The following is a 23,417-nucleotide window of genomic DNA, read 5'->3' as shown; positions in this document are numbered from 1 at the left end:
AATGAACAATGGTTGCTTTATATAAAGTACATAGTTCTTGTATGATATACTTAATGTATTTCAATTAAATTTAATGACAACAAATTTATGTTTTCAATTAAACACAAGGTTTTATGCAATTGTTTCATAACTCTGTTTAGAAAATGAAATTGCCTGTAAAGATTTTATTCTGATTTGATTAAGATTTGTAAATTCGAATTCAACTTTCAAATTATTTCAATTAAACTAGACTAGTTATGCACTTTAATTTTATTTTACAATATTCCAAATATTCATGCATGTTAATGTTGATCTGATTATATAGTTTCTTTTAGTTTTACCTCTCCAATTCCAACTATTTTAGTAAAATACAATCTATAAAGGAGCATTTTTTTTTTATTAGGAAAAAGGAATTTCAATACTGAAAATTGTAAAATTAGTCCAATTGGATTTACAAAACCATTGAAAATTGAAAAAAAAATAAATATATATATATAATAGAGACAGCAAGAAACTAGAGGCTCTAAAGAGCCTGTGTCGCTCACCTTGGTCTATGTGAATATTAAACAAAGGACGAAATTGGATTCATGACAAAATTGTGTTTTGGAGATGGTAATGTGTTTGTACATCTTACTTTACTGAACATTCTTGCTGCTAACAATTGTTTCTATCTGTAATGAACTTGGCCCAGTAGTTTCAGTGGAAAATGTTAGTAAAAATTTACAAATTTTATGAAAATTGTTAAAAATTGACTGTAAAGGACAATAATTCCTTAGGGGGTCAATTGACCATTTTGGTCATGTTGACTTATTTTTAGGTCTTACTCTGCTGTACATTATTGCTGTTTACAGTTTATCTCTATCTATAATAATATTCAAGATAATAACCAAAAACAGCAAAATTTTCCTAAAATTATCAATTCAGGGGCAGCAACCTAACAACGGGTTGTCCGATTCATCTGAAAATTTCAGGGCAGATAGATCTTGACCTGATAAACAATTTTAACCCATGCCAGATTTGCTCTAAATGCTTTGGTTTTTGAGTTACAAGCCAAAAACTGCATTTTACCCCTATGTTCTATTTTTAGCCATGACGGCCATCTTGGTTGGTTGGCCGGGTCAAGTCACACATTTTTTTAAACTAGATACCCTAAATATGATTGTGGCCAAGTTTGAATTAATTTGGCCCAGTAGTTTCAGAGGAGAAGATTTTTTTAAAAGATTACTAAGATTTACGAAAAATGGTTAAAAATTGACTATAAAGGGCAATAACTCCTAAAGTAGTCAACTGACCATTTCGGTCATGTTGACTTATTTGTAAATCTTACTTTGCTGAACATTATTACTGTTTACAGTTTATCTATATCTTTAATAATATTCAAGATAATAACCAAAAACAGCAAAATTTCCTTAAAATTACCAATTCAGGGGCAGCAACCCAACAACGGGTTGTCAGATTCATCTGAAAATTTCAGGGCAGATAGATCTTGACCTGATTAACAATTTTACCTTGCCAGATTTGCTCTAAATGCTTTGGTTTTTGAGTTATAAGCCAAAAACTGCATTTTATCCCTATGTTCTATTTTTAGCCATGGCGGCCATCTTGGGAGGTTGGCCAGGGACCGGACACATTTTTTAAACTAGATACTCAAATAATGATTGTGGCCAAGTTTGGTTTAATTTGGCCCAGTAGTTTCAGAGGAGAAGATTTTTGTAAAAGTTAACAGACGACGACGACGAGGGACGACGGACGCAAAGTGAGGGGAAAAGCTCACTTGACCCTTTGTGTCAGGTGAGCTAAAAAAAGACATTAGTAAAATAATAATTTCAAGATTTATGACTTCATTGTTTACATTGCTTCACATGCACTCTAATTTCTTTCTCCTTACCCTTAAGATATATAAAGCTCTGTCTGAACATAAGTATACAATATATAAAGCTGATTCTGATTACAGAAAAACACTTGAGAAGCTGTGTTCTACACACATGTGATGGCCATTAAGTCATTTTGTTGCATTAAAAATCATTCTTATAAATGTTCTTACATATAAATTGGCTATGTCAGATCACATGTATGTGCTTAGTTATAATTAATTGTGAGGATTATGAGTGCCAAAAAAAATAAAATTGAGAATGGAAGTATACATAGAATTTTTTATGTCCACTGGATCAACATAGCTGGAAGATCTCCATCGGTTATAATACCTGAAAATTTTGTCAACAAAAATTACAAGCTTAAAATAACATATCAATAAAGTAGACATTTAAAGATACTAGGTCTGATATACTGCAGCCAACAAAAAGCTTCAAGCAAAACAGCATACCCAAACATAAATGATGAGGATGGCTAAATAATGAGGGCAACTAATGAAAAACCATGCAGGAATAAAAATAAAACATGCCTAGAGTTATTTCCCCTGAAATACAAAAAAATGTTGTTTTTAACGATATTTCTAGTTTCTATAAAATAAATTCATTTAGAATGAAAAGCATGATCTGCTAGCACATGGCACATTGACTGATACAAGCAGTCGCTGCATATCTATCTACTACACATTTGATCTTAGATTTGAGGCTATTGTGAATACTAAGCAGCTGTGACAGTACAGGGAATAAATATCAAGATCGACATGAACAAAGCTAGGTTTACCAGTCAATATAAACAAATAGGTAAGATTAAAAGCTTAAGACTATGACAACAGAGACCTAAGATTGAATAAGTTTACTGATGACAGGATTATTACTTACTGTGTACTTGGGTCTACGATGGCATCAGAGAGTTCGTCCCCTTCGTCAACAGGTTCTCTGATCGCGTCCTCATACAAGTTGTAACTGCTTAATGTTTGTATGACACTACAACACCAACAACCATGCGTTACACAGTCATCTTTAACTTAGTCTTTTCAAAATTCAAATTTCAAATTTACAAATTCTAATATTTATTTTCTTGAACTTGAAACCTGTTGATTATGACTATAAATTAGAAAGCAACATTAAATTTTGTAGACATACATATAATTCATTTCATAAACTTTAAGAAAAAAATCTGTCTAAAAGCCCCATAAATTGTAACTTTGGCTTATTAACCAAAAAGCAATTATAACAAATAAAACACATGTTATTATCAATCATCTAAAAATGAAAGTTTGATTTGAAAAGACTAATTCATCAATACTGGATATGTGTTAAAATGGTGTGTCTCATGTTAAAAGAAGCTATAGAGTTTATGAAAATACAAAGATTTCTAAATAACTTGTATTAAAATCTATCTGACACCAAGTTAAAATGGTAAGTTTTTTTCAGATGTATGTAATAGACGAAATTAAAAGGTTTTTGTTTCATAAAGATATGAATAAGACAGATATTCATTGTTTATCATTAATTTTAATTCATATTAACCATTACATTTAAAAACAACTTTCATAACAAAATCCTACTTTTAATGCCTAATCAGTAAATTCCACATATGAACTTGTGCTAAGAATGTTTTCATAAACAATTTGAAATGTAAGAGGGAAATAGATCAGTTATTAGCAAAAGCTTCAATGCATTGTAAAAGTTATGTAATAAATAGACTGGCAATGTAACACATAGAAAACTGGCAATGCAAAAAAGCAACGTCATTTAAGGGGGATGCCAAGAAAAATATTTTCAAAGGTTCAAAGCAGAAAATAGCAAGCTCTCTGCAGAGTAAAACATGTCTGTTTTAACAAAAGCAAACAATATGTGCCTCTTAGCTAATTATAGCTCTGTTATATAAGCAACGGGGACAAATGCAAGATTTAATGTAAGTTTAGAATGAGCTAGAAAAAAATATACATAGAAATTTTGCTTCCTTTATATGAATAAATTCATGAAAAAACTTCACCTAAAGAAAAAGCATTCAACATGCTCCTTCAAAATAAAATTTACGACAGATGTGTATAATGATGCAAAAGAAAATATAAACTAAATCAAACTAAACGTGAACTGAGAGAAATGGCTAGTTATTAGAAAAGAAAGTACTAAACTTGTGAGATGAATCTTACCGTTTAGGGTCATGAACCTCTATTGAGAATTTCTTGTCTCTATAGTATAAATTTTCCAGTAATTTCCATGTGAAAATCTGAAAAGACACAATTTGTTATATAATCAAAGAGCTTAGAAAACTCTAAGGGAATAAATCGACATTATGTCAGAATTTCGCAAAATACTTCAACCGTATTTAAAAAAAGAAATCTTATACTTTATAAGTTGCCCCTATTTGCATATAATGTTATAAAGGGACATAACTCAAGAATGTTAAAAACAACACAACCGATATTTGACCTTCATCTGTGTTTTGTGGGAAGAAACAATGTGGTCTATATGTTTCATTACATTTGGTTGAGACAAACTATTAAAGTTACAGAATGGAAATGAATTTTGGGACATCCTGTAGTACTTATGTATCGACAGACGGACAAGTGAACACTTAATGCCCAATCCTCTGCGATGAGGCCTAATAATCGTGTCCAAAGGGACTGTACAAAAGTTTCAACACCCCCTGTATATATTTTTATATATATAAAGTACACTATTATAAATGACTACTACTACTAGGGTGTTATATGAACCTGTGAGGATCTGGAATGATCAGCATTTGTTAATCATGTGGTCAGTTGGTGAGGATATCAAATGTCCTACACTACAACTTAATGCTCAAATGGTAGTTAATTACTTGTAGTACTTTTGTGGTGCTTACAGAGCAATTCAGTTAGAGAAAATATGAAGAAACTGTTAAACTAAATTTGAACATACTTTTCTTGGCTCTTTTTTATCTGATTTATCATAAACAGCTATTCCTTTATAACTTAATCCTAACCACCATGGAATGTCTTTTTTGTCCTAAAATGAAAATAAGTTAACCAATAAATCCATTTTGCTTTTCTGGGTAACTGTCTTGTAGTCTTTTTTCCAATCATAAATTTAGCTAATGAATGGTTACCATTTTGTTTTATGGTTTTAACTATTTCCTCTTTAAATTTCTCTTACTTCCATTAAGTATGACTGATAAATACTTGTTTTTGTAGAAAATAACACTTTTGATGATTATCATAGAAAATTCTTTTATGAGTTTTTAAATGCATTATCAGTAAAACTCTAAATTAAAATCAATAAGAATATATCTTTTTTGAAACAATGTTACTCATAGTAGATTTATTCTCCTTTTTAACTAAATCTTATACAATTTCCCCCCATAATCTTAAACTAACTGATAGTTAAATCTTACCTTTACTTCATAATAGTGTATACCGTACGTAGGCAAACTCTCAACTATGGACATATAACTGTAAAACAAAAGGAAACTCGGTTCAGACCACTGTCTACCTCAACACTTCTACAACCTCTTGAAAAAACTTAATTAATTTATAATTATTAAAAACAATCTCAAATTATTTGATCATTAAATACAACCAATGATTTTTGATAACATTCAGTATAGGCAATCTGTCTGTAAACATCCTAAAGAAATTGAGGGAAAATAGCTAAGATTTCTTTTAAAATGTTTTTTTTTATCATATTGTCCTCTTTCTAAATATTGGTATACCATGCCATATTTGTATATACCTGTACACATATTTACATCTGTTTGTGTCATTTACTGTGAAGGTTTGTGAGTGTGTACATTTCTCTTATTTGTGCATTGAACTTTATATGATAACGAGTTTAAAATTACTTCTACACAGGTGGTAAGTGAACTTAAGTAACAATGAGGATCAGAATGGTCAGCATTATAAGATGGTCAACTGACTATGCAATATGGGCTCTGCTCATTGTTAAAGGCCGTGCAGTGACATATAGTTGTTAATACTTATGTCATTTGGTCTCTTGTAGAGATTCTCTCATTGGCAACCATATTCTTATATATATATTATAAGGTTATCAGAATTCTGATACCACAATGTCAGGAGGAATGGTCATCAATAACAATTAATAATTTCAAGGGGTAGAAAGTTTTACAATTTAAAAATAAAACCCAACTAATTCATTTAAGTTTTATAATTTACACCAAGTCTATCAACTGAATTATATTCTGTAATTTCCAAATTCATGCATGTTAACAATACGGCATTATCTCCCCTGGTATAATCGTACTTACTTGACAATAGCCAATCCTTTTGATATTCCTAATAATTTCTGATAATGTCCTATAACTTTGTCTTCACTGAAAATAGAAATAAATAAGAATTTAGAATTCTGAAACAATCCATTCATGTGTTTGAATGATAACACACTTATCATATCTGAAGATGTTAATTAAAATGGGATACTAAAAGAAAGAAATGAAAATAAAAATATACTTGAACTGAAGTATTATTCCAATCTATTATTTGTATTTCTGACTTTTTTTCAACCCAAACTTTTATGTATCTACAAGATACACTAAAACATAACTGTAACAAGCAAACGCCTCCTTGAAAACTCATCATTTCTCTGACATTATGCCTGCTAAGTACTTTAATTTGCATGACCGGAAAACTGGGAGCTAAATGCACCTAAAAACCAAACAGATAAAGAACTTAGGCAAAAAAAATGAACTTGTAGAAAATCAATTGTCCATATAAAAAAGAGAAACTCTTTGAGTTCATCCTTCAAATGTCTGCTTAATAATAGCATTAAATGTCTTCTAACTATCTGTAACAACTGAAGTGGAAGGCACTGTTAAGTCTTGTCTGCCTCATTAAAATCATGCTATAATATTGCAATGCTGAAAGCTTTAGGAAATGGATTTTCATTATAACAGCAATGAAATTGTATAACTGCTTCAAGCTGACATTTATCATTGCTGTAACTCGCATCAACATGTGCACTATCATAATGGATTAAGAGATAATCTCTCAGAAGGACTAAGGATTATTAATGTATTATCACTAAGCTATCATTTGCAGACTGCTGACACAATATTTTTTACAATCTGAAGGGAGAAAATCAAGATTGCATCTGTCTATAAAAAACAAGACTCAATCTACAGAAACAATAAGTGTACTCTAAGGAATTTTAACCACTCTCTATAATATTAAACATAAAACAAAACTGTTTATAAATGCTATCATATATATGCACTTAAAAGAAATGTTATTGTTATCAAACTTTTTAAAGCAACTGACCTGTTTTCAACCAAGAGATTTAATTCTAAATATTTCCAATGTTTTCTTCAGTCTTTGTAAGACTAAATACATACAAATAATGTAGAATGTAGAATGTCCAATGTCAAAAGCTACATCAACTAATGAATTATTAACCAAACTATCAATATACATCAAGTTCAGCAATGAAATGGACCTGAATGACTGTCTTCGTTACTTTCACTCTTTGCCAGCAGCCTTTCAGTTTTATATATCAAGTACTGAACAGCCTTATGGTTGTAGTATTATTTATGCTTCTCTTTGATTTTTACAATTAATGATGTTTTTTCCATGAAAAGAAAACACTTAGTACAAAGAAGACATAAGTTTGTTTTGTGGTAAGACAGCTGTTATAAACATTAACAGACACTATTTGTATAAATGACAACCTGAGCATACAATCTTGTTTCTTTATTTATCATTTGGAATTCAACAAGTGCAATATTGCAATGAAAAATGTGTTTATAGCGTATCATTATAAGGTCTAACAAATACCTTACCATTAAAAACAGAAATTGAACATTTTTAATATAGAAACTCAATTTTCAGAAAGACTTACAATGCAAAAGCTGTAAACAGGCAGGATGTTGACAACTTTTCATCAAATACACTGAAGAAATGTTGAAAATACCTGTAGCTTACCAAATGCTGGAGAAATAACTGCTGAAATTAAAACTCATGCTAAGGAAAGAGAAAACATTAAATATAAGTTGACTGTCAACTGAAAGGAACAAGCTACATTACATTGACCTCAAATATACAAAACAAGAAATATAGTTGTAGACTACTTAGAGGTTTGACAATGTAGAAAACAAATGTGGAGTACCTGCTACCAAGGTGTTGACAATGTAGAAAACAAATGTGGAGTACCTGCTACCAAGGTGTTGACAATGTAGAAAACAAATGTGGAGAACCTGCTACCAAGGTGTTGACAATGTAGAAAACAAATGTGGAGTACCTGCTACCAAGGTGTTGACAATGTAGAAAACAAATGTGGAGTACCTGCTACCAAGATGTTGACAATGTAGAAAACAAATGTGGAGTACCTGCTACAAAGATGTTGACAATGTAGAAAACAAATGTGGAGTACCTGCTACCAAGGTGTTGACAATGTAGAAAACAAATGTGGAGTACCTGCTACCAAGATGTTGACAATGTAGAAAACAAATGTGGAGTACCTGCTACAAAGATGTTGACAATGTAGAAAACAAATGTGGAGTACCTGCTACCAAGGTGTTGACAATGTAGAAAACAATTGTGGAGTACCTGCTACCTAGATGTTGACAATGTAGAAAACAAATGTGGAGTACCTGCTACCAAGATGTTGACAATGTAGAAAACAAATGTGGAGTACCTGCTACAAAGATGTTGACAATGTAGAAAACAAAAGTGGAGTACCTGCTACAAAGATGTTGACAATGTAGAAAACAAATGTGGAGTACCTGCTACAAAGATGTTGACAATGTAGAAAACAATTGTGGAGTACCTGCTACCAAGGTGTTGACAATGTAGAAAACAAAAGTGGAGTACCTGCTACAAAGATGTTGACAATGTAGAAAACAATTGTGGAGTACCTGCTACCAAGATGTTGACAATGTAGAAAACAAATGTGGAGTACCTGCTACAAAGATGTTGACAATGTAGAAAACAATTGTGGAGTACCTGCTACAAAGATGTTGACAATGTAGAAAACAAAAGTGGAGTACCTGCTACAAAGATGTTGACAATGTAGAAAACAATTGTGGAGTACCTGCTACCAAGATGTTGACAATGTAGAAAACAATTGTGGAGTACCTGCTACAAAGATGTTGACAATGTAGAAAACAAATGTGGAGTACCTGCTACCAAGATGTTGACAATGTAGAAAACAAATGTGGAGTACCTGCTACCAAGGTGTTGACAATGTAGAAAACAATTGTGGAGTACCTGCTACCAAGATGTTGACAATGTAGAAAACAAATGTGGAGTACCTGCTACTAAGATGTTGACAATGTGACAATAAATCATAACCAATCAGAAAAGCTGTCCTAATAACAACTAAAGGAATGAGAGAAATGTGATCAGAGTCTGTGAGACACTGGAATAACTTCCTTGAATCAAGTCTCTTTGGAAATATATTACATTTGATATAACAACAATAGAAATTGATTCAAGATGAAGAATGTGGCAATCAGTCTTTTATTATCATTGACCAAACATTTAAAGAGGAAGAAATATTTGAGACTTGATGATCATTACAAGCTTCCTTAATATTTCTTTCAAGATATTTTCAACACATAATCTAAATGACATTTGATCTTACTGAGATACCTATCATCCATACTTCACAAATTATAGACAGATTAATATTTTTGAAGACAGCTGCATATGAACAGGATCAAGTTAAATCTACATTCCAAGTCAACTGATGCAGTTTTAATACACTTAATCAATCTACAAGTCAATTAATCTTATCAAAATTAATTGTACGCTATTTATTAAAACCTTGTTATCTGGAAACAAAACGTATTTTAATCAGATATTTCAATAGGTCTTCCAGGTTTTGATATTTCAATCCACATCTCTTTATATTAGAAGATAGTCCTCAAAAATATTTCTAAGTGCCACAACTTCAATGTTCTAATAAATGTTTTTCTCAGGAAATGATTGTTGTTTTTGTAAGATATCTATTCCCTTGGAGAGAATATTGCATAAGTGTATACTGTAAGATTCAATCATAAAATTTGTTTACAGTTCAAAAGCAGTAAGAACCAAAAATGTTTTGATAAATATGCAGTATGTTTAATTTCTCACAGCTATATTACAACAAAATTATCAGTGGAAATTCTGATTCTATCTTATCTTAAATGACAAATGACTTTATGCTAAGATTGCACCCTAAATATTCCAAGTTTATCATTCTTAAAACATTGCTGACATCTCAGTTACTTTTATTCAATCTCTAATTAATCTACTTTTATCTTATACCACAGGGTTTCAATATCACAGATCAAAACAACGATAGAAACTGTGTACCCTACAGGATTTCTGAGTATGAAAATACAGCTGTCTCAAGTCAATGAGACTTTTTGATTAAAACATTCTGGATTGAAATTTATACAGCAATCATTTGCAAGTAAGGAATTGGTTAACCACAAACACTTTTGTTAACAGTAACAAACTTTTTATCTTACCGTATTAGAAGCCCCTACGAGGGCTACAGTAAGGAAGTAATAGTCCTTTATCTCAGTAACTTTTTACAATAAAATATATATTCACAGCGCTTATAAACATGTCAATAAATACATGGTAACATTTAGATAATCAATATTCACTAAGAAGGACCAGCAAATGACTGTCATAGACTGGACTTGATGTGGCATTTATCCCAGGTCATCAGGTTGTTATAGAGATGCTACACTTGATCAGACACAGTTCAAACAACTTATTCCTAGTATATCACCAGCATCTATAAATCCTCTCTGTATCAGAATAATTGGTGAAATAAAGGACCTGAGCTTCTTAACAGACAAAACATATACCATTACATTTCCTGTTTGTAGTAGATAATCTTATATCCAATAATGGACAGTAAATATACCACTGACCAGACTAGTGATGTAATCATAAGTAATATCAATGTTTTCTTTTGGAGGTCTTATCTAATCATTAAAGGATTAGTTCTCATAAGAGAAGGGTCAAGGTAAACTAAAATTCATTTAATTCATTTTATTTTAGGAAAATAAACTAGACATTTATACGAAATGCATATGAATGCATCTAAAAAAATATTTATAATCTTTGTAAAATAAATTTGATACTTCTTATTAAATACACTTAATTACTGGTATAACTTATTTTCTTTTTTGAGTATTTTTTCCAATGTTAAAGTTCAAGATATAAGAAAATCATTCACCAGGATAGCATTTTTTAACCTACTTGGCCACAGGATATTAGGTGTGGATGTAAGTCCATTTACTTATATCAATATACTTATCAGCAAAAATAAACAAGGTCAATCTCACCTGCCAAAGTCATATTGTTTGCTTAATACCCTAACATAAACAGGCTTTAATAATATAATGGTTTCAAAATATCTAAAATAAATATGTCTTTATGAAATTCCATACAAATTCATTTCCTATTCTATTCTAATTTGGTCAAGTTATTAAAATAACTTATACAACATATAAATGATATTAGGGTAATTGGATTTTAATTTTCCAAATGGTGTTTCTTATTGTAAAGGTAAAATAGTTATCTAAAAGATATAAGCTTCGAGATTTTTATACAGTACTAAACAGTTTCAAAGCAAGTCCAACTTCGCATATTTCAAGCTCACAAAGTCAATCCTTATAGAATTTGAAAAGCATAATAAATGCAAAATTTATATGAATTTAAAATTAAGTTGTCTATTCAACAGAACTAAAACATTTGTACTCAATCAGTTTAAATAATCAAAAATATGAATTTAAAGTTAAGTATAAAATACAACTTACAATTGTGTTGATTCTTCTCCGACTACTTCAATACACAGTCATGATAAAAAGCATACATTTTAGAGATGGTTAGATAACCCCATACTGGGGAACAGTCATGTGACCAAAATATTTATCGAACTTCAAAAGGAAGCTACATTTTGCAAAACTCTATTGTCCTAGTTTGATATTTTATTTGGGGTTAATTGTCACTTTTCTAGTCTATGAAAGGTCATGAGATCTGAACATTAATTTCAAACATTAGTTTTCCCAGGCAAGTATATTTGATTAAATATGATTCAGTTAGAATTATACATCATTATAAAAAAATTAAATTGCTATACATAGCGTTTTATGACATCCAAATTACTATGTACTATGATTGTTTAATGACAACCATGTTCCATAAACTTGAATCAATTTTTCATCAGATGATAAAGTTAAATATGCATTTCATGTTTTGTTAGATTTTCTCTCACTTTAACATTAAGTTTGTCTTTAACTCATAAAAGTTAAGTATGTAATAAAGCTATGATAAAATCTTAACAAAAATTTCTAAATGGTTCTGAAAATTTAATTTAACAAATCTAGAAACTCAGCATGAAGGGTCTGATACTAGTTTTAAATGCTTCAATTCCATCAAGCTAATCTAAGTTAAGCTCTTCATTACATTTTTCATAGCTGGATGATGATTTTCTTGTTCCTTAATTGACATTACCTCTATCATTAGATTAGATTTAATCAGGATAGCATTCCTTTTTATCACCACTACAAATAGTTTCCAGTGAAGAAACCTTTTATATTGACAAGTGACCAATGTCCTTTCAATGACAAATATAGTCTGTACATAATTGTAATATTATATAACTAACTCTTTTGTTGACCAGTCTTTATTTCAATGTTTTGCTAGTTTATATTTTGGTGTCAAATTACAGGGGCGGATCCAGCCATTTAAAAAAAGGGGGGGGGGGGGGGTCTCAACCAAGGACAAAGGGGTGGTTCCAGCTATATGTCCCCATTCAAATGCATTGATCCTCAAAAAAAAGGGGGGTTCCAACCCGGAACACCCACCCTGGATCCGCCACTGAATTATATGTCACATTTGTCAAGTTTTAACGAACTACACAGATCAAACTTGTGCTATAATAAACTTGGACTATAACACGTTTGACATTTGTCCTATAGTTGTTAATTTCTGTGTCATTTGATCTCTTGTGGAGAGTTGTCCCAGCGGCAATCATATCATATCTTCTTATCTTTATATTATGAATAGTCATTTTAATGCTACAGAAAATGTTACTTTTAAATATTAAGCATTCTGACTTTTCAATGTTAATACTATGAAAAGAAAATTAACCTGAATGATTTCAGCACTTCCATAAATAAATCAAAGCATTTATGCTTAGTAGCACATACACAGAAATAATTAATGGAGACATCTCAAGGAATGTGTTAAAACAATTAATGAACCAATTATACACATTACACAAATCTTAAAGGGATAGTAGCTACGATTTTGACAAAATTATGAACAAGTTTTAAAGCTGCTAAAATCAAAGATATGTACTAAATATAAGCAATTAGATCGCTAAAATATTTTAATAAACTACAGAAGTGTTAATAATTGATAATTCATATCGTGTTGTGTGCCTATTCACCTCATTAATTATGCATCGGGTTTACTTCCCGAACTTTGCCGACATAGTGAGTGAGCTAACCAAGATATATATAGATACGAACACGTGCTTTTTGTTTTCTTACATATTTGATAATTACTCTTTATTAAACGTACATATTTGACGCCATTTATCAAATTATGTAAATAAAAAATATAATAAATACCGGCATATTATTCCAACCCAAGATTCTCCAACAATGGCGATATTATACACTTGTTATTACATTTGTATGACCAAACCATGCCGATAATGTATGCACGTGTGTGTGTTAAATCGGGGCCTCCATGAAGGATACACTTGAAGAATAATACTAAAGTTTAGGAAGTTGATTTCTAATTTCTTCTAAGGTGGGAGATTACTGCCCGTAAATTTATAAACATATTTTTGACAATTATGAACACGTTGATTTTTTTTTCATGTGATCTGGAAAATTTAAGAAATGTAAACATTACGCAAACCGTCGGCTACTTCTGTTTGACTTTGCCTGCGTCGCAGGTGTTTTGAGTGATTTTATTGACCGACCTCATCGACGCTTTTTATTTTTAATTTACAATAACTTGTCTGCACCTCTTTTTTGTTTCTTTTCTCACTGAAACTGTAAATTCGCGTACCATTTCCGCGATAACATTCCCCTGTTCGACCATTTTCCCTTCGAGGCACAATGTGCGATTGCGCATTGGGAACTGAAGAGTAAAGGTCATATGAATAAGGGTTGGGCTTAACATCGAATTATTATCTATAGATAATAAATAAATGTAGGTGTTAAACGTTAAAAAGCTTCTAAATGCTTAATGGAACGTAACCAGTAATTGTTTTAATCATAATTATTTTATTTTTTGTACAAAATCCGGCATATAGATTAAAAAAGTAATTTTAATGAAAATCATAGTACTATCCGTTTAAGTGTGTGTACTATGTAAGGTTTACTAAAACAAAGATTGTGATTATTCTCTGACATAAATATTTGGGAAAATACATGGCACTAAAAGTACAAAATGTATCTAAGTAAGATTTATAGCTTTAATTAGCGGACCTATCATGAAAATCAAGGCTTCATTTTAATATCTGGACTAACATTTATTTTATCGCCATTATAGTTTACTTTTTAGTAAGGTAGTTAGTCTTACCTGATAAACAAACAACATCTGAATTACGTAACAATGAAAATTTGCCCAGAGCTACAATAACAAACCCATGAATACATACATTCCTCAACACTTAACTATTGCAAAATATACTCTCAAAACTGAACTATCCTTTAACCAATCTAGTAATAGTTTAGAGTTGGTGACAAAATTATGGCAATCGGTTCATACATGAAAATCAATACGTAACTTATTTGTCTGAACCAAAATCTCTTCCATCTGAGAAGAAAACATTATTAAATAATGCCTTCGCATGTCATACAAATCAACAAATATGCGAAAACCATTCCAACAAAAATCCATTAGACTGACATTTCAATTAAACTTTAGGATCCTACCTCTAACATTTTCTTTACTATTATCTAATAAAAACAATGCAAATTGCTGGCATTATCACATTTTACAGTTTCTGTCAAGTCGGCTCATTCAAATCAATTTCCTCCAAGCAGTTATCAGTTCTATTGATCAATATCATGCAATCAGATTACATAATTAAAATCTGTTTACCATTGAATATAAATAGACTGCAATATGGCTTAATTTACAATATTGCAGATTTCTGAGTGCAATCTATAAATTACAACTGTTTGCAAGGCCTGCCCTTTTATATTACTTTACTCTGAGGTAGCATCTAAATTCAAATAAATAACAACAGTCATAACTCCTGAAAAGCCACCATTGTTTATAATATCATCTTTGAGATGAAGATCATGGCACACATAAAACTGCTTTGTGATGCAAAACCCTTCCTTAGAAATCAATCATTTTATTGAACAGTGACAACAAAAATTCTCAAACTGGAAAAAAAATACATCATGTCTTCTGGTTGCGAAACTTTGTTCGTCATTTTCAGACAAGCAAATAACTATACAAAAGAATTTATAAGAGTAAGTAAGCCGATTATATTACTGTGATGATATGTAGTAGTGTGACAAGACCTTAAATCACTTTCAAAAACATATTCCATACACGTCCTCTTATTTCTATATATGGTTAAGACAAAGTACCGATTAAATATCATAGACAGAAATAATAACATTAATATGAAGACAAAATAGAAAGGATAGCTATAAGCAGTCCCTGATGACAAGAAAGGATATCAAATAAACCAAAACCAAACCACATTACAAATTACAGAACTAGTAGCTGTAAAACGAAAAGAAATTCATCCCAGACATTTTCTAATGCATTTTGTTATCTGATGCAGACTTGTTTGCCACATTTGTTCTGGAAAAATTCAATTTCATGGTCATACACCTGAAAAGCACTGATGGATCAACACAAAATCAAATCATTTTTTTTTTATACCAGACAAATTTTTTTATATCAAAATTTTAGAAAACACACATAAAAGTATCAATTCTGTTTGCTATGAAAACAGGTATTCAATAAAGCAAAATAAAATTCCTTTATTTAAAGAGCAAGTTATCACTTACTTAAAGTTGTATACACTTACCAATATGAAATGGATGGATGTTCTCGTAAGGCACTTGTTGGAATCAGAGGTAACTTTTTTAATTCAGAACGCACACTTTCTTCACTGAAAAACAAACAATTTAGAAATGATAAATATCTCATTATTTGCCAACTATTTTACATTCAGAAAAACAAATTAAAAGAGCATTGGGGATACATTAATGAACTACAAAAAAAGACTGAAATTGTAGTTATACCTACATTTCAAGACATAATACAATAGTTGCACTTTCTACCAACATTTACTGCACTAAAGACATGCAGACAGATGCATATCATACAGTAAATTTTATTTGATGAGATTTATCAGGGTCGTTGCTGATGTTTTTATTATGATTACAACCACCCTGACTATCAAGCATCCATGTGATATAAGTTATCATAGTAATAGATGTTCCTACTAATAACTGAAGCTGTTATATACATTCAACTGTTTCTTTAATAAAGCTTTTCAAAATACAATATATCCATAGAGAAATTATATTATCTTATTTCTGAAATCCGCAGCAGTTTAAACAGTAGGAGATCATGTTATTCTTATACTTTGGTGTAAATTTAGATTTCTTATATCTTGACTGACCTTGCCTATAAAAACAGATTAATATAGGAATAGAACTTACATGAAGCTTTGTACAATATCAACAATGCTAACAATAATTCTTTTGAAGCAAAGATAGGTGCATCGAAAATACATGTACAAAGATTCTGCATTTCCTGAATTTTTGACCTTTTTCCTTCCTAAAAGGCTATGGCTATTAAAAAGACTTACTCAGGAAAATCTCCATATGTTGCTTGTAAAACATAAGCTGCCAATTCAAATACAGTATCACTATCACATTCTATCTGGTCCTGTAAAAAGATTAATACAATGTATAGGAACAACTAATGCATTATCAACATCACGTAACAAATAACAAGTAATATAAGTATAGGCTGAAGTTATATTCAAAGTATTGGTAACTGAATAGATTTCCTTATTTTCTTATCTTTATTCTAAAGACCAACAGAAATTAAACAAACTGTTAAAATTCATTCAGAATTTCCTAAATGTACTTTACTCAAATATGTTCACAGTCAATGTTCTAAAATAATTCTGTGATGACTATTAAACTTCATGGGATATTTATATATATCTGACATCAGTGTTTTTGACCAAACATTATACACTTGAAATTACGACTTAATTTGGGCTATATTAAGTATCGCCTATAAACTTATAAGCCCACACTTTGTCACTGAAAACACATCACTTTTGTACCAGTCACTACCTCTTGGTCTCAGAGAGAACAATGAATTTCATGTTAACGACCTCATAGACAACATGGTCATTGACCAATGATATATTCATATCAATCATTACTATGTATTCTAAAACAAACAATCTACTGGTCAACTATCCTGCTATGCGTGACATCATAAGTACCTAAGTCTTACAATAATAGGATTGATGGTCACTATAACTTCTAAAAGAATAATAGATAGAGTCTAGCAATAAAATATCTTACTCCAAGAGTCCAGAGCTTGAAATATTTTTATATCTGGCGGTCAATGAAGAAAAACTGCTGGTCCTCACTACTTATTCAGTTACAAAATACCAAAATTGAGTCAGTCCTTTGCAAATTTTTTGTGATCAAATCCCGCGGATCAGCACTTTTTGAGAACACTGCAAGATAGCAATAGAGACTCACTGGAACAACTGTAATATGTCTACACTTTAAATGTAGAAAGAAATAAGGCTTACCCGAAATATAAGTTGTTTTGCATTGAGATGAAATAATTCTACAGTCGCTGTGTCCCTGAGACTTGAAATAGAGTCTGCGTAAAACCTACAATAATTAAAACAACATTATGGCAATTGTTATGTAACTATTTTATAAAATGTCAACACTGTTTACAATATGTACAGCAAAATTGAATTATAGATTTTTAGCATGGCAGGTATTGGAATGAGATGACTACAGGATTGTCAGACAAATGGAACATTTTTTTTTTGTCAATTTGATTGATAGCTTTATTTTTTTTTTTTGAAAAATCCAAATTTTAAATCCAAATAACTCATGTCTGTTTGTGAGCACAATATTGTTCCATTTGATCAATGTCTGTGAAATATATTCTAACTTATTGATGAGGATTAACTTTAGATTAACAGATGTATGGTTGACACTCAGTGCAAATTTTTTGGACCATATTTAGTATATGAATCCTCCTTGCTACTAGACCAATTTGTTAAGACAGAATATTTTAACATGCATGCTCATTCAAAAAATTACATTTCATATGAAAAAAGGCAATCTACTTGTAAATAATATTGTAGGAGCCGATCAGTCTTAGCTTTCATTGCTAAATGTTATATAATAAGTGGTGAAGTAGCAAACATCAATTTTGAAGTCTTTAGTTTGGATCAGACATTGGGTCAAACAGATGAACTCCAGGATCAGACATGGGATCAAACACATGAACTTCAGCACTCAACATCAGGCAACATTACCATGAAACAACATTTTTTTAATGGCAGGTGGAAGCTTTCCTACACTTTAATATGTTTTTTCACAGAGAAAAAAAAATCAAATGAATTTTCCAAAGTATGCAAGAAGTGTCACTCCTACTGCCTTCCAATTGACAAATTCAAAATAAACCAGATTTCATGTAAATGCAAAATGCCTGAGTTTGAGCTGTTCACTTTTATCAAGTACAGAATACAAATTTTATTTTAAGAATTATTACCTACACATCCCATTAACATATTGGTTCTAATAAGTTGACTTCACTTAGTTTTTAAATTGGTAATGAACTAGGCCCTACGGTGACCTACAGTTGTTTCATTGGCAATCACACCACATCTTCTTATTATAATATAAATGGACCTCTTCTGAAATCTCTTAAGCGAATACATCAAAATGATCTGAACCACTACAGAATAACTTTAGAATAAAGTTGCATACACAAGTATTGCTTACTATCAACAATATCAGGTGATCAATTTATCTTTTTCCGTTTCTACAGTTATGTTTCCCCCTTAAATCAGTTCAAAGAATTTGTTAATTCCCCCTAACTATTATCATGCTCAACTACTCATCTACTGACTGTCAAATGTTAAGCAATCAACATTCATACCACAACTAAAATTTAGGATTGTGGTTAAATAATATGTGTTATATACTTCATGTCTCCTGTTATAAATATTATATAAACAAACTTCAAATTCACCTGCCCACATATATCCTGGTATATTTAAGTACAAGCGTACTCACCTGACAGAAAAATTGAGTGTTAATATCCCAGTTTTCCTTGGAAAATCATGTTCTAAAACTTTTTTGTCTAAATTTAACCAATTACTATGACCCCTGAAAAGATACAGTTATAAACAATCACCACACTGATGTAAGTACAAATCAAGAATTATTTGAAACATAGTTAAATGAGAGAAAACATTGCTGAAGGAATCTGTACAATACTTCTATTATAGATTGATTGATGGTTGGTGTATAATGTTGCTTTCAGCATAGTTAGCTATATCTCGGTGGCCAATTTTTATTGGTAGAGTCTCTGAAAGTTTGGTTGAATTCTGTCACTTTGTTTTCAAGCTGTTTCACATGAACAGAAAGAGATGTGAATGACCACAATAAGGATGCATGATGACAGAAGTGATTCCTATTGGTCACTACAGATTTCAGTCAAGTATGTAGGGTAAACATCATAGGAACAGGTGCTTGGTAAAATACTTGAAATTTAATGTGGATTCATTATTATTCCTGGTTGGTTTGGAGGGTAAACATAAAACACTTACGCAGACTTAAGAAAATCCAGAAATCAAAAATCCATGAAAATACAATCTGTCCAAATCCACAAAAATAAATGAATCTATTGTATGCTAAAATGTATCCCTTTTTGCAGACAAAAAGCCTAATATGAAGTCACAGCAAAATGACAATTGTTCGATGAATATTTACTCCTTAAAATGAAATCTTATAACTTAATGAATCTGGAATTTATATTTTTTCTACTCTATGGTAGGACATCCTGATATTTGGTCAAGCAAGATCAAGGTAAAGAAGTAGAATCAATCCTTCAATCAGTATAATTTTTGGGGCAATTCAATATTTTGTGTTTTCTATACATGACAAAATCATCAGACAACAGTAAACTGCCACCCACATCCCCAAATTGCACCTATCATATTTGATTTTACTTCTTTTGGTTGCTCTCACTAGACCAAGTACAAAATGTACAAGGAAGGATGTCCTATCCATAGAATAAGTAACAGGTCAGAAATTAATACATACATTTAAAGCGGGAATCAAAAGTCAGTAATATGAAAATCGTCTAAAGGATGGTATACATGCAATTTTTGGAGAATAAAGAAAGCAAATACTACTTTTGTTCTATTCCTTTGAAATATCATGATCATATATAAGGAACCTGAAGTCAAGCCTATCATTAGCCTATCAAGCCTGTGCTAAATCATTAATGTTTACGTTTACAAGAACAATAGCTAACAGCAAAGGTGTGTAGTTGTTTTATATGTAGTCCATATTTAATCATCCATTGATCTCTACAGTTTTTCTCACATTATCTACATTGTATGTGAAAATAACACCTACATTAATATATAATCATTATTTACTCTTCAATGATTTTATGAATTATTGCAATAAATTTGTCTCCATTTCTATTACTACACCTTGCGGTAACAAGTCTAACAGAAACTAAGATCAATCAGCCATAATGTATATGGTATTAAATCCTAGCAAATTACTTCTAGTGTAAACAGGGATAGGTAAATCCTAATTCAATATCATATATACATGCATAGTAAGTACAAGGTTTACACTGGAAATAAGTCAGTAATAATTTCTCCAGTCCACCAAAGTTTAAAGAAAAAATATTTTTGTTCACTTTAACTGCATTTACTGATAGAAAAGTTGAAAATAGGGTTCAATTAGAAAAACTGAAATCTTAATTTTGAAATAATTAACAAAAAAAGTTTTAGTAAAAAATCTATGAATCAATCTTTAGAGTTTATGATAGTACCGGTAAATTGAATGAGTACCTTAGTACATTAATTAACCTGAACAACCTCTAACCCATTATACCCAGACAAATTACCTCCTATATGACAGCCTATAAAAGTGTCAGGAGACAAGCACCTAAGTGAAATCATATATTTTCATGTTTTGTTAGCTTATAGGATGATAATTATTTTTTTCATTTAAAATGAGAGGGCAAATACATAAATCAGCACTGATTTTTTTTCAATAAATCATCTGTAGACAATTAGAATTAAACAGATTGATCACATACCTTTAGTGAATTAACCAATCCTTTGATAGATCCTATACTTCCTAATAGATCACAGAATTTTACAACCATATGATTTCTTCAAATTAAAAAATCTTTTCAAATAATTTAATAGTTGCAAGTATGTAAAATATTTTCTTATCCGAAGTTAAGTACAATCCTAAATCGATCTATAAAAACAAACCTGTGCTTGAAAAGTGAATTATGACAACTTGAGAATTAGTCATCTCAATACACAAAATAAAATTGATGTCTTCTCAGCCCTTTAAATTTTTAGAAACTACATGCTAGTTTTTGATTTCGGGTTAATCTCGGGACAATAAACAAAAGATTTGCCAAATCTGCCACCCACTACTACATGTACATGCTTGATAGACTTCGCTTAATGAATAGACATGTTGTATAGCCAATTATTGTCAAGAAATATTTGGTTGATGAAGCTTATCTATTTAAATAATAAATATTCTTATTCTTATATAAAATGTACACCATCCCTTCAAAAACATAGATAACCTATACTGTTTGAATAGTCTTTAATACTAGTTAACTTTTTAATAAACTTGATGTGAATGACAGTGTAAATGACAGTATGTTTTTATAAGGTTTAAATGCAGCATACTTACCAAAGAGAATTAAATATATTTCCACTGATAAATTTAAGTACGTGCTTGTTACAAAAAAGTCATAAACAAATGTTTATACTTGATGGTGATAGATTATTTCTTACAATACATCATTTGTCCATGTGCTCCCTCAGGCATTTAGGTGTACCATGGCACACAGGTCATGTGATACAAACTTTGGTAGGAAGGATGTGTATTCACCAAAAAAATGATTGATAGCCAAAAGGTGATATAAATACAAAAACAAATATCAACAAAAACAAATATCAACGAAAGCAAAAAACTTTTTGAACATGAACTATAAATTTTACATGATACTCACACCAACCTTTAAAATAAATCCAAAGATAATAAGGAATTAAATGTTTGCCTTTGAACTTTTGTTAAGTACTTTAAAATAGAGAAAATTCTTGATATATGACACCGTAACGGATACTTAAGAAAAATATTTGTGGTTTCTTGACATAAGCCACATTATATAAAATAATATTTCTCTTTTAAAGTCTATTGCTGATTTCACAAATGAAGATAAAATGCTGAATACAATTTAATGTGAACATGCTAGAATGGGTCGAAGTAATGTGCCTTTTTACAATCAAATTGAACATTATAAAAAGTGATGTTAGGCCCCTGACTCAGGGGACAAATGTTTAGGAGAGAGTTGGAGTTAAAATATTACATCATTTCATCATATGAAGAACTTTGAGCTTGTAGCTGATTTCAATAATTGCAAATATTCTTTGGTATAATTGTATCTTATTTGTTTTGTTTTGTTTGTTTTTGTTTGTACTTGTTTGTAATGTTTGTCAATACCATTATTTTGACATATGTCGATTTATGTTTTTTCGGTATTTGGAGAATTTGGTGTTGATGAAAGGTCTCTTTATATAATTATGCCTCTGCTTTATAATTCACAACTTTTATAGACTTTAACAATTAAGACATTGACATATTCATAGAATATAATGCACTCTAAATGCAGGTACTTTTTGCTGTTTGTTTGCTGTCTTAAGGATAAATACCCAACATGCATATTATGATTATATTCACTGGAACTGACAGCACTTAATATTGAAGGAATTCACATTGTAGTACAAAAAGGATGTATGTCGAGATCATACACTGAAATGATCGGCCTACTTTATTGATCATGATTTAAGTAATTGCAGATCTTTAGAATCATTAGGTTTTACTACAAATATCACACTAACATTATCAAAGATCCATGAAAATGAGGTCAAGGTCAGAGATGATCCTTGTCATATGAAGATGTACACCTTGCAATTATTCCATTAGTTGACATTTTGCTTATAGTATCTGAGAAATTTTAAACACTGATCACTCATCCTTGCATCCCCATTTCCATTCTCAATTTTAATGGATAAAAGGTCCGACAATCCTTGTCTGACAGACATATAGAACTTGAAATAATTTTATATACCAAATATAGTTGTACTATCACTCATAAGAACAGAGAAATGAGGGGGAGGACAGGGGTAAGGGAGACAGGGAGAAAGGGGGTAGGAGAAAGGAGAGGAAGGCTGGGAGAAAGGAGAAAAAGTTGGAGAAAGGAGAAAAAATAAAATATCTCTCCTTTTAAAAAATGATCTAAT

The 23,417-nt window shown here is 30.7% G+C and overlaps 1 protein-coding gene across 7 annotated transcripts in view; it reads right to left on the bottom strand.

The window, feature by feature from the left end:
* Positions 1 to 23,417, bottom strand: part of LOC143043767 (uncharacterized) — an 81,680-nt gene that overhangs the window by 31,327 nt on the left and 26,936 nt on the right. For 5 of the 7 annotated variants that reach the window (XM_076215982.1, XM_076215988.1, XM_076215955.1 and 2 more), the window contains 10 exons: positions 19,135 to 19,227; positions 17,625 to 17,709; positions 16,653 to 16,732; positions 15,864 to 15,947; positions 6,100 to 6,165; positions 5,230 to 5,287; positions 4,758 to 4,844; positions 4,007 to 4,083; positions 2,727 to 2,831; positions 2,124 to 2,183 (listed from right to left, as the gene is read on the bottom strand). In XM_076215982.1, coding sequence (XP_076072097.1) covers positions 2,124 to 2,183; positions 2,727 to 2,831; positions 4,007 to 4,083; positions 4,758 to 4,844; positions 5,230 to 5,287; positions 6,100 to 6,165; positions 15,864 to 15,947; positions 16,653 to 16,732; positions 17,625 to 17,709; positions 19,135 to 19,227 — 795 coding nt within the window. The remainder of the gene's footprint in view (positions 1 to 2,123; positions 2,184 to 2,726; positions 2,832 to 4,006; positions 4,084 to 4,757; positions 4,845 to 5,229; positions 5,288 to 6,099; positions 6,166 to 15,863; positions 15,948 to 16,652; positions 16,733 to 17,624; positions 17,710 to 19,134; positions 19,228 to 23,417) is intronic. The other 2 variants (XM_076215961.1, XM_076215967.1) reach the window with 2 other exon arrangements.

This window comes from Mytilus galloprovincialis, chromosome 1 (genome assembly GCF_965363235.1).
Source record: "Mytilus galloprovincialis chromosome 1, xbMytGall1.hap1.1, whole genome shotgun sequence".
Taxonomy (NCBI): domain Eukaryota; kingdom Metazoa; phylum Mollusca; class Bivalvia; order Mytilida; family Mytilidae; genus Mytilus; species Mytilus galloprovincialis.
This window is presented reverse-complemented; position numbering and strand designations above follow the sequence as displayed.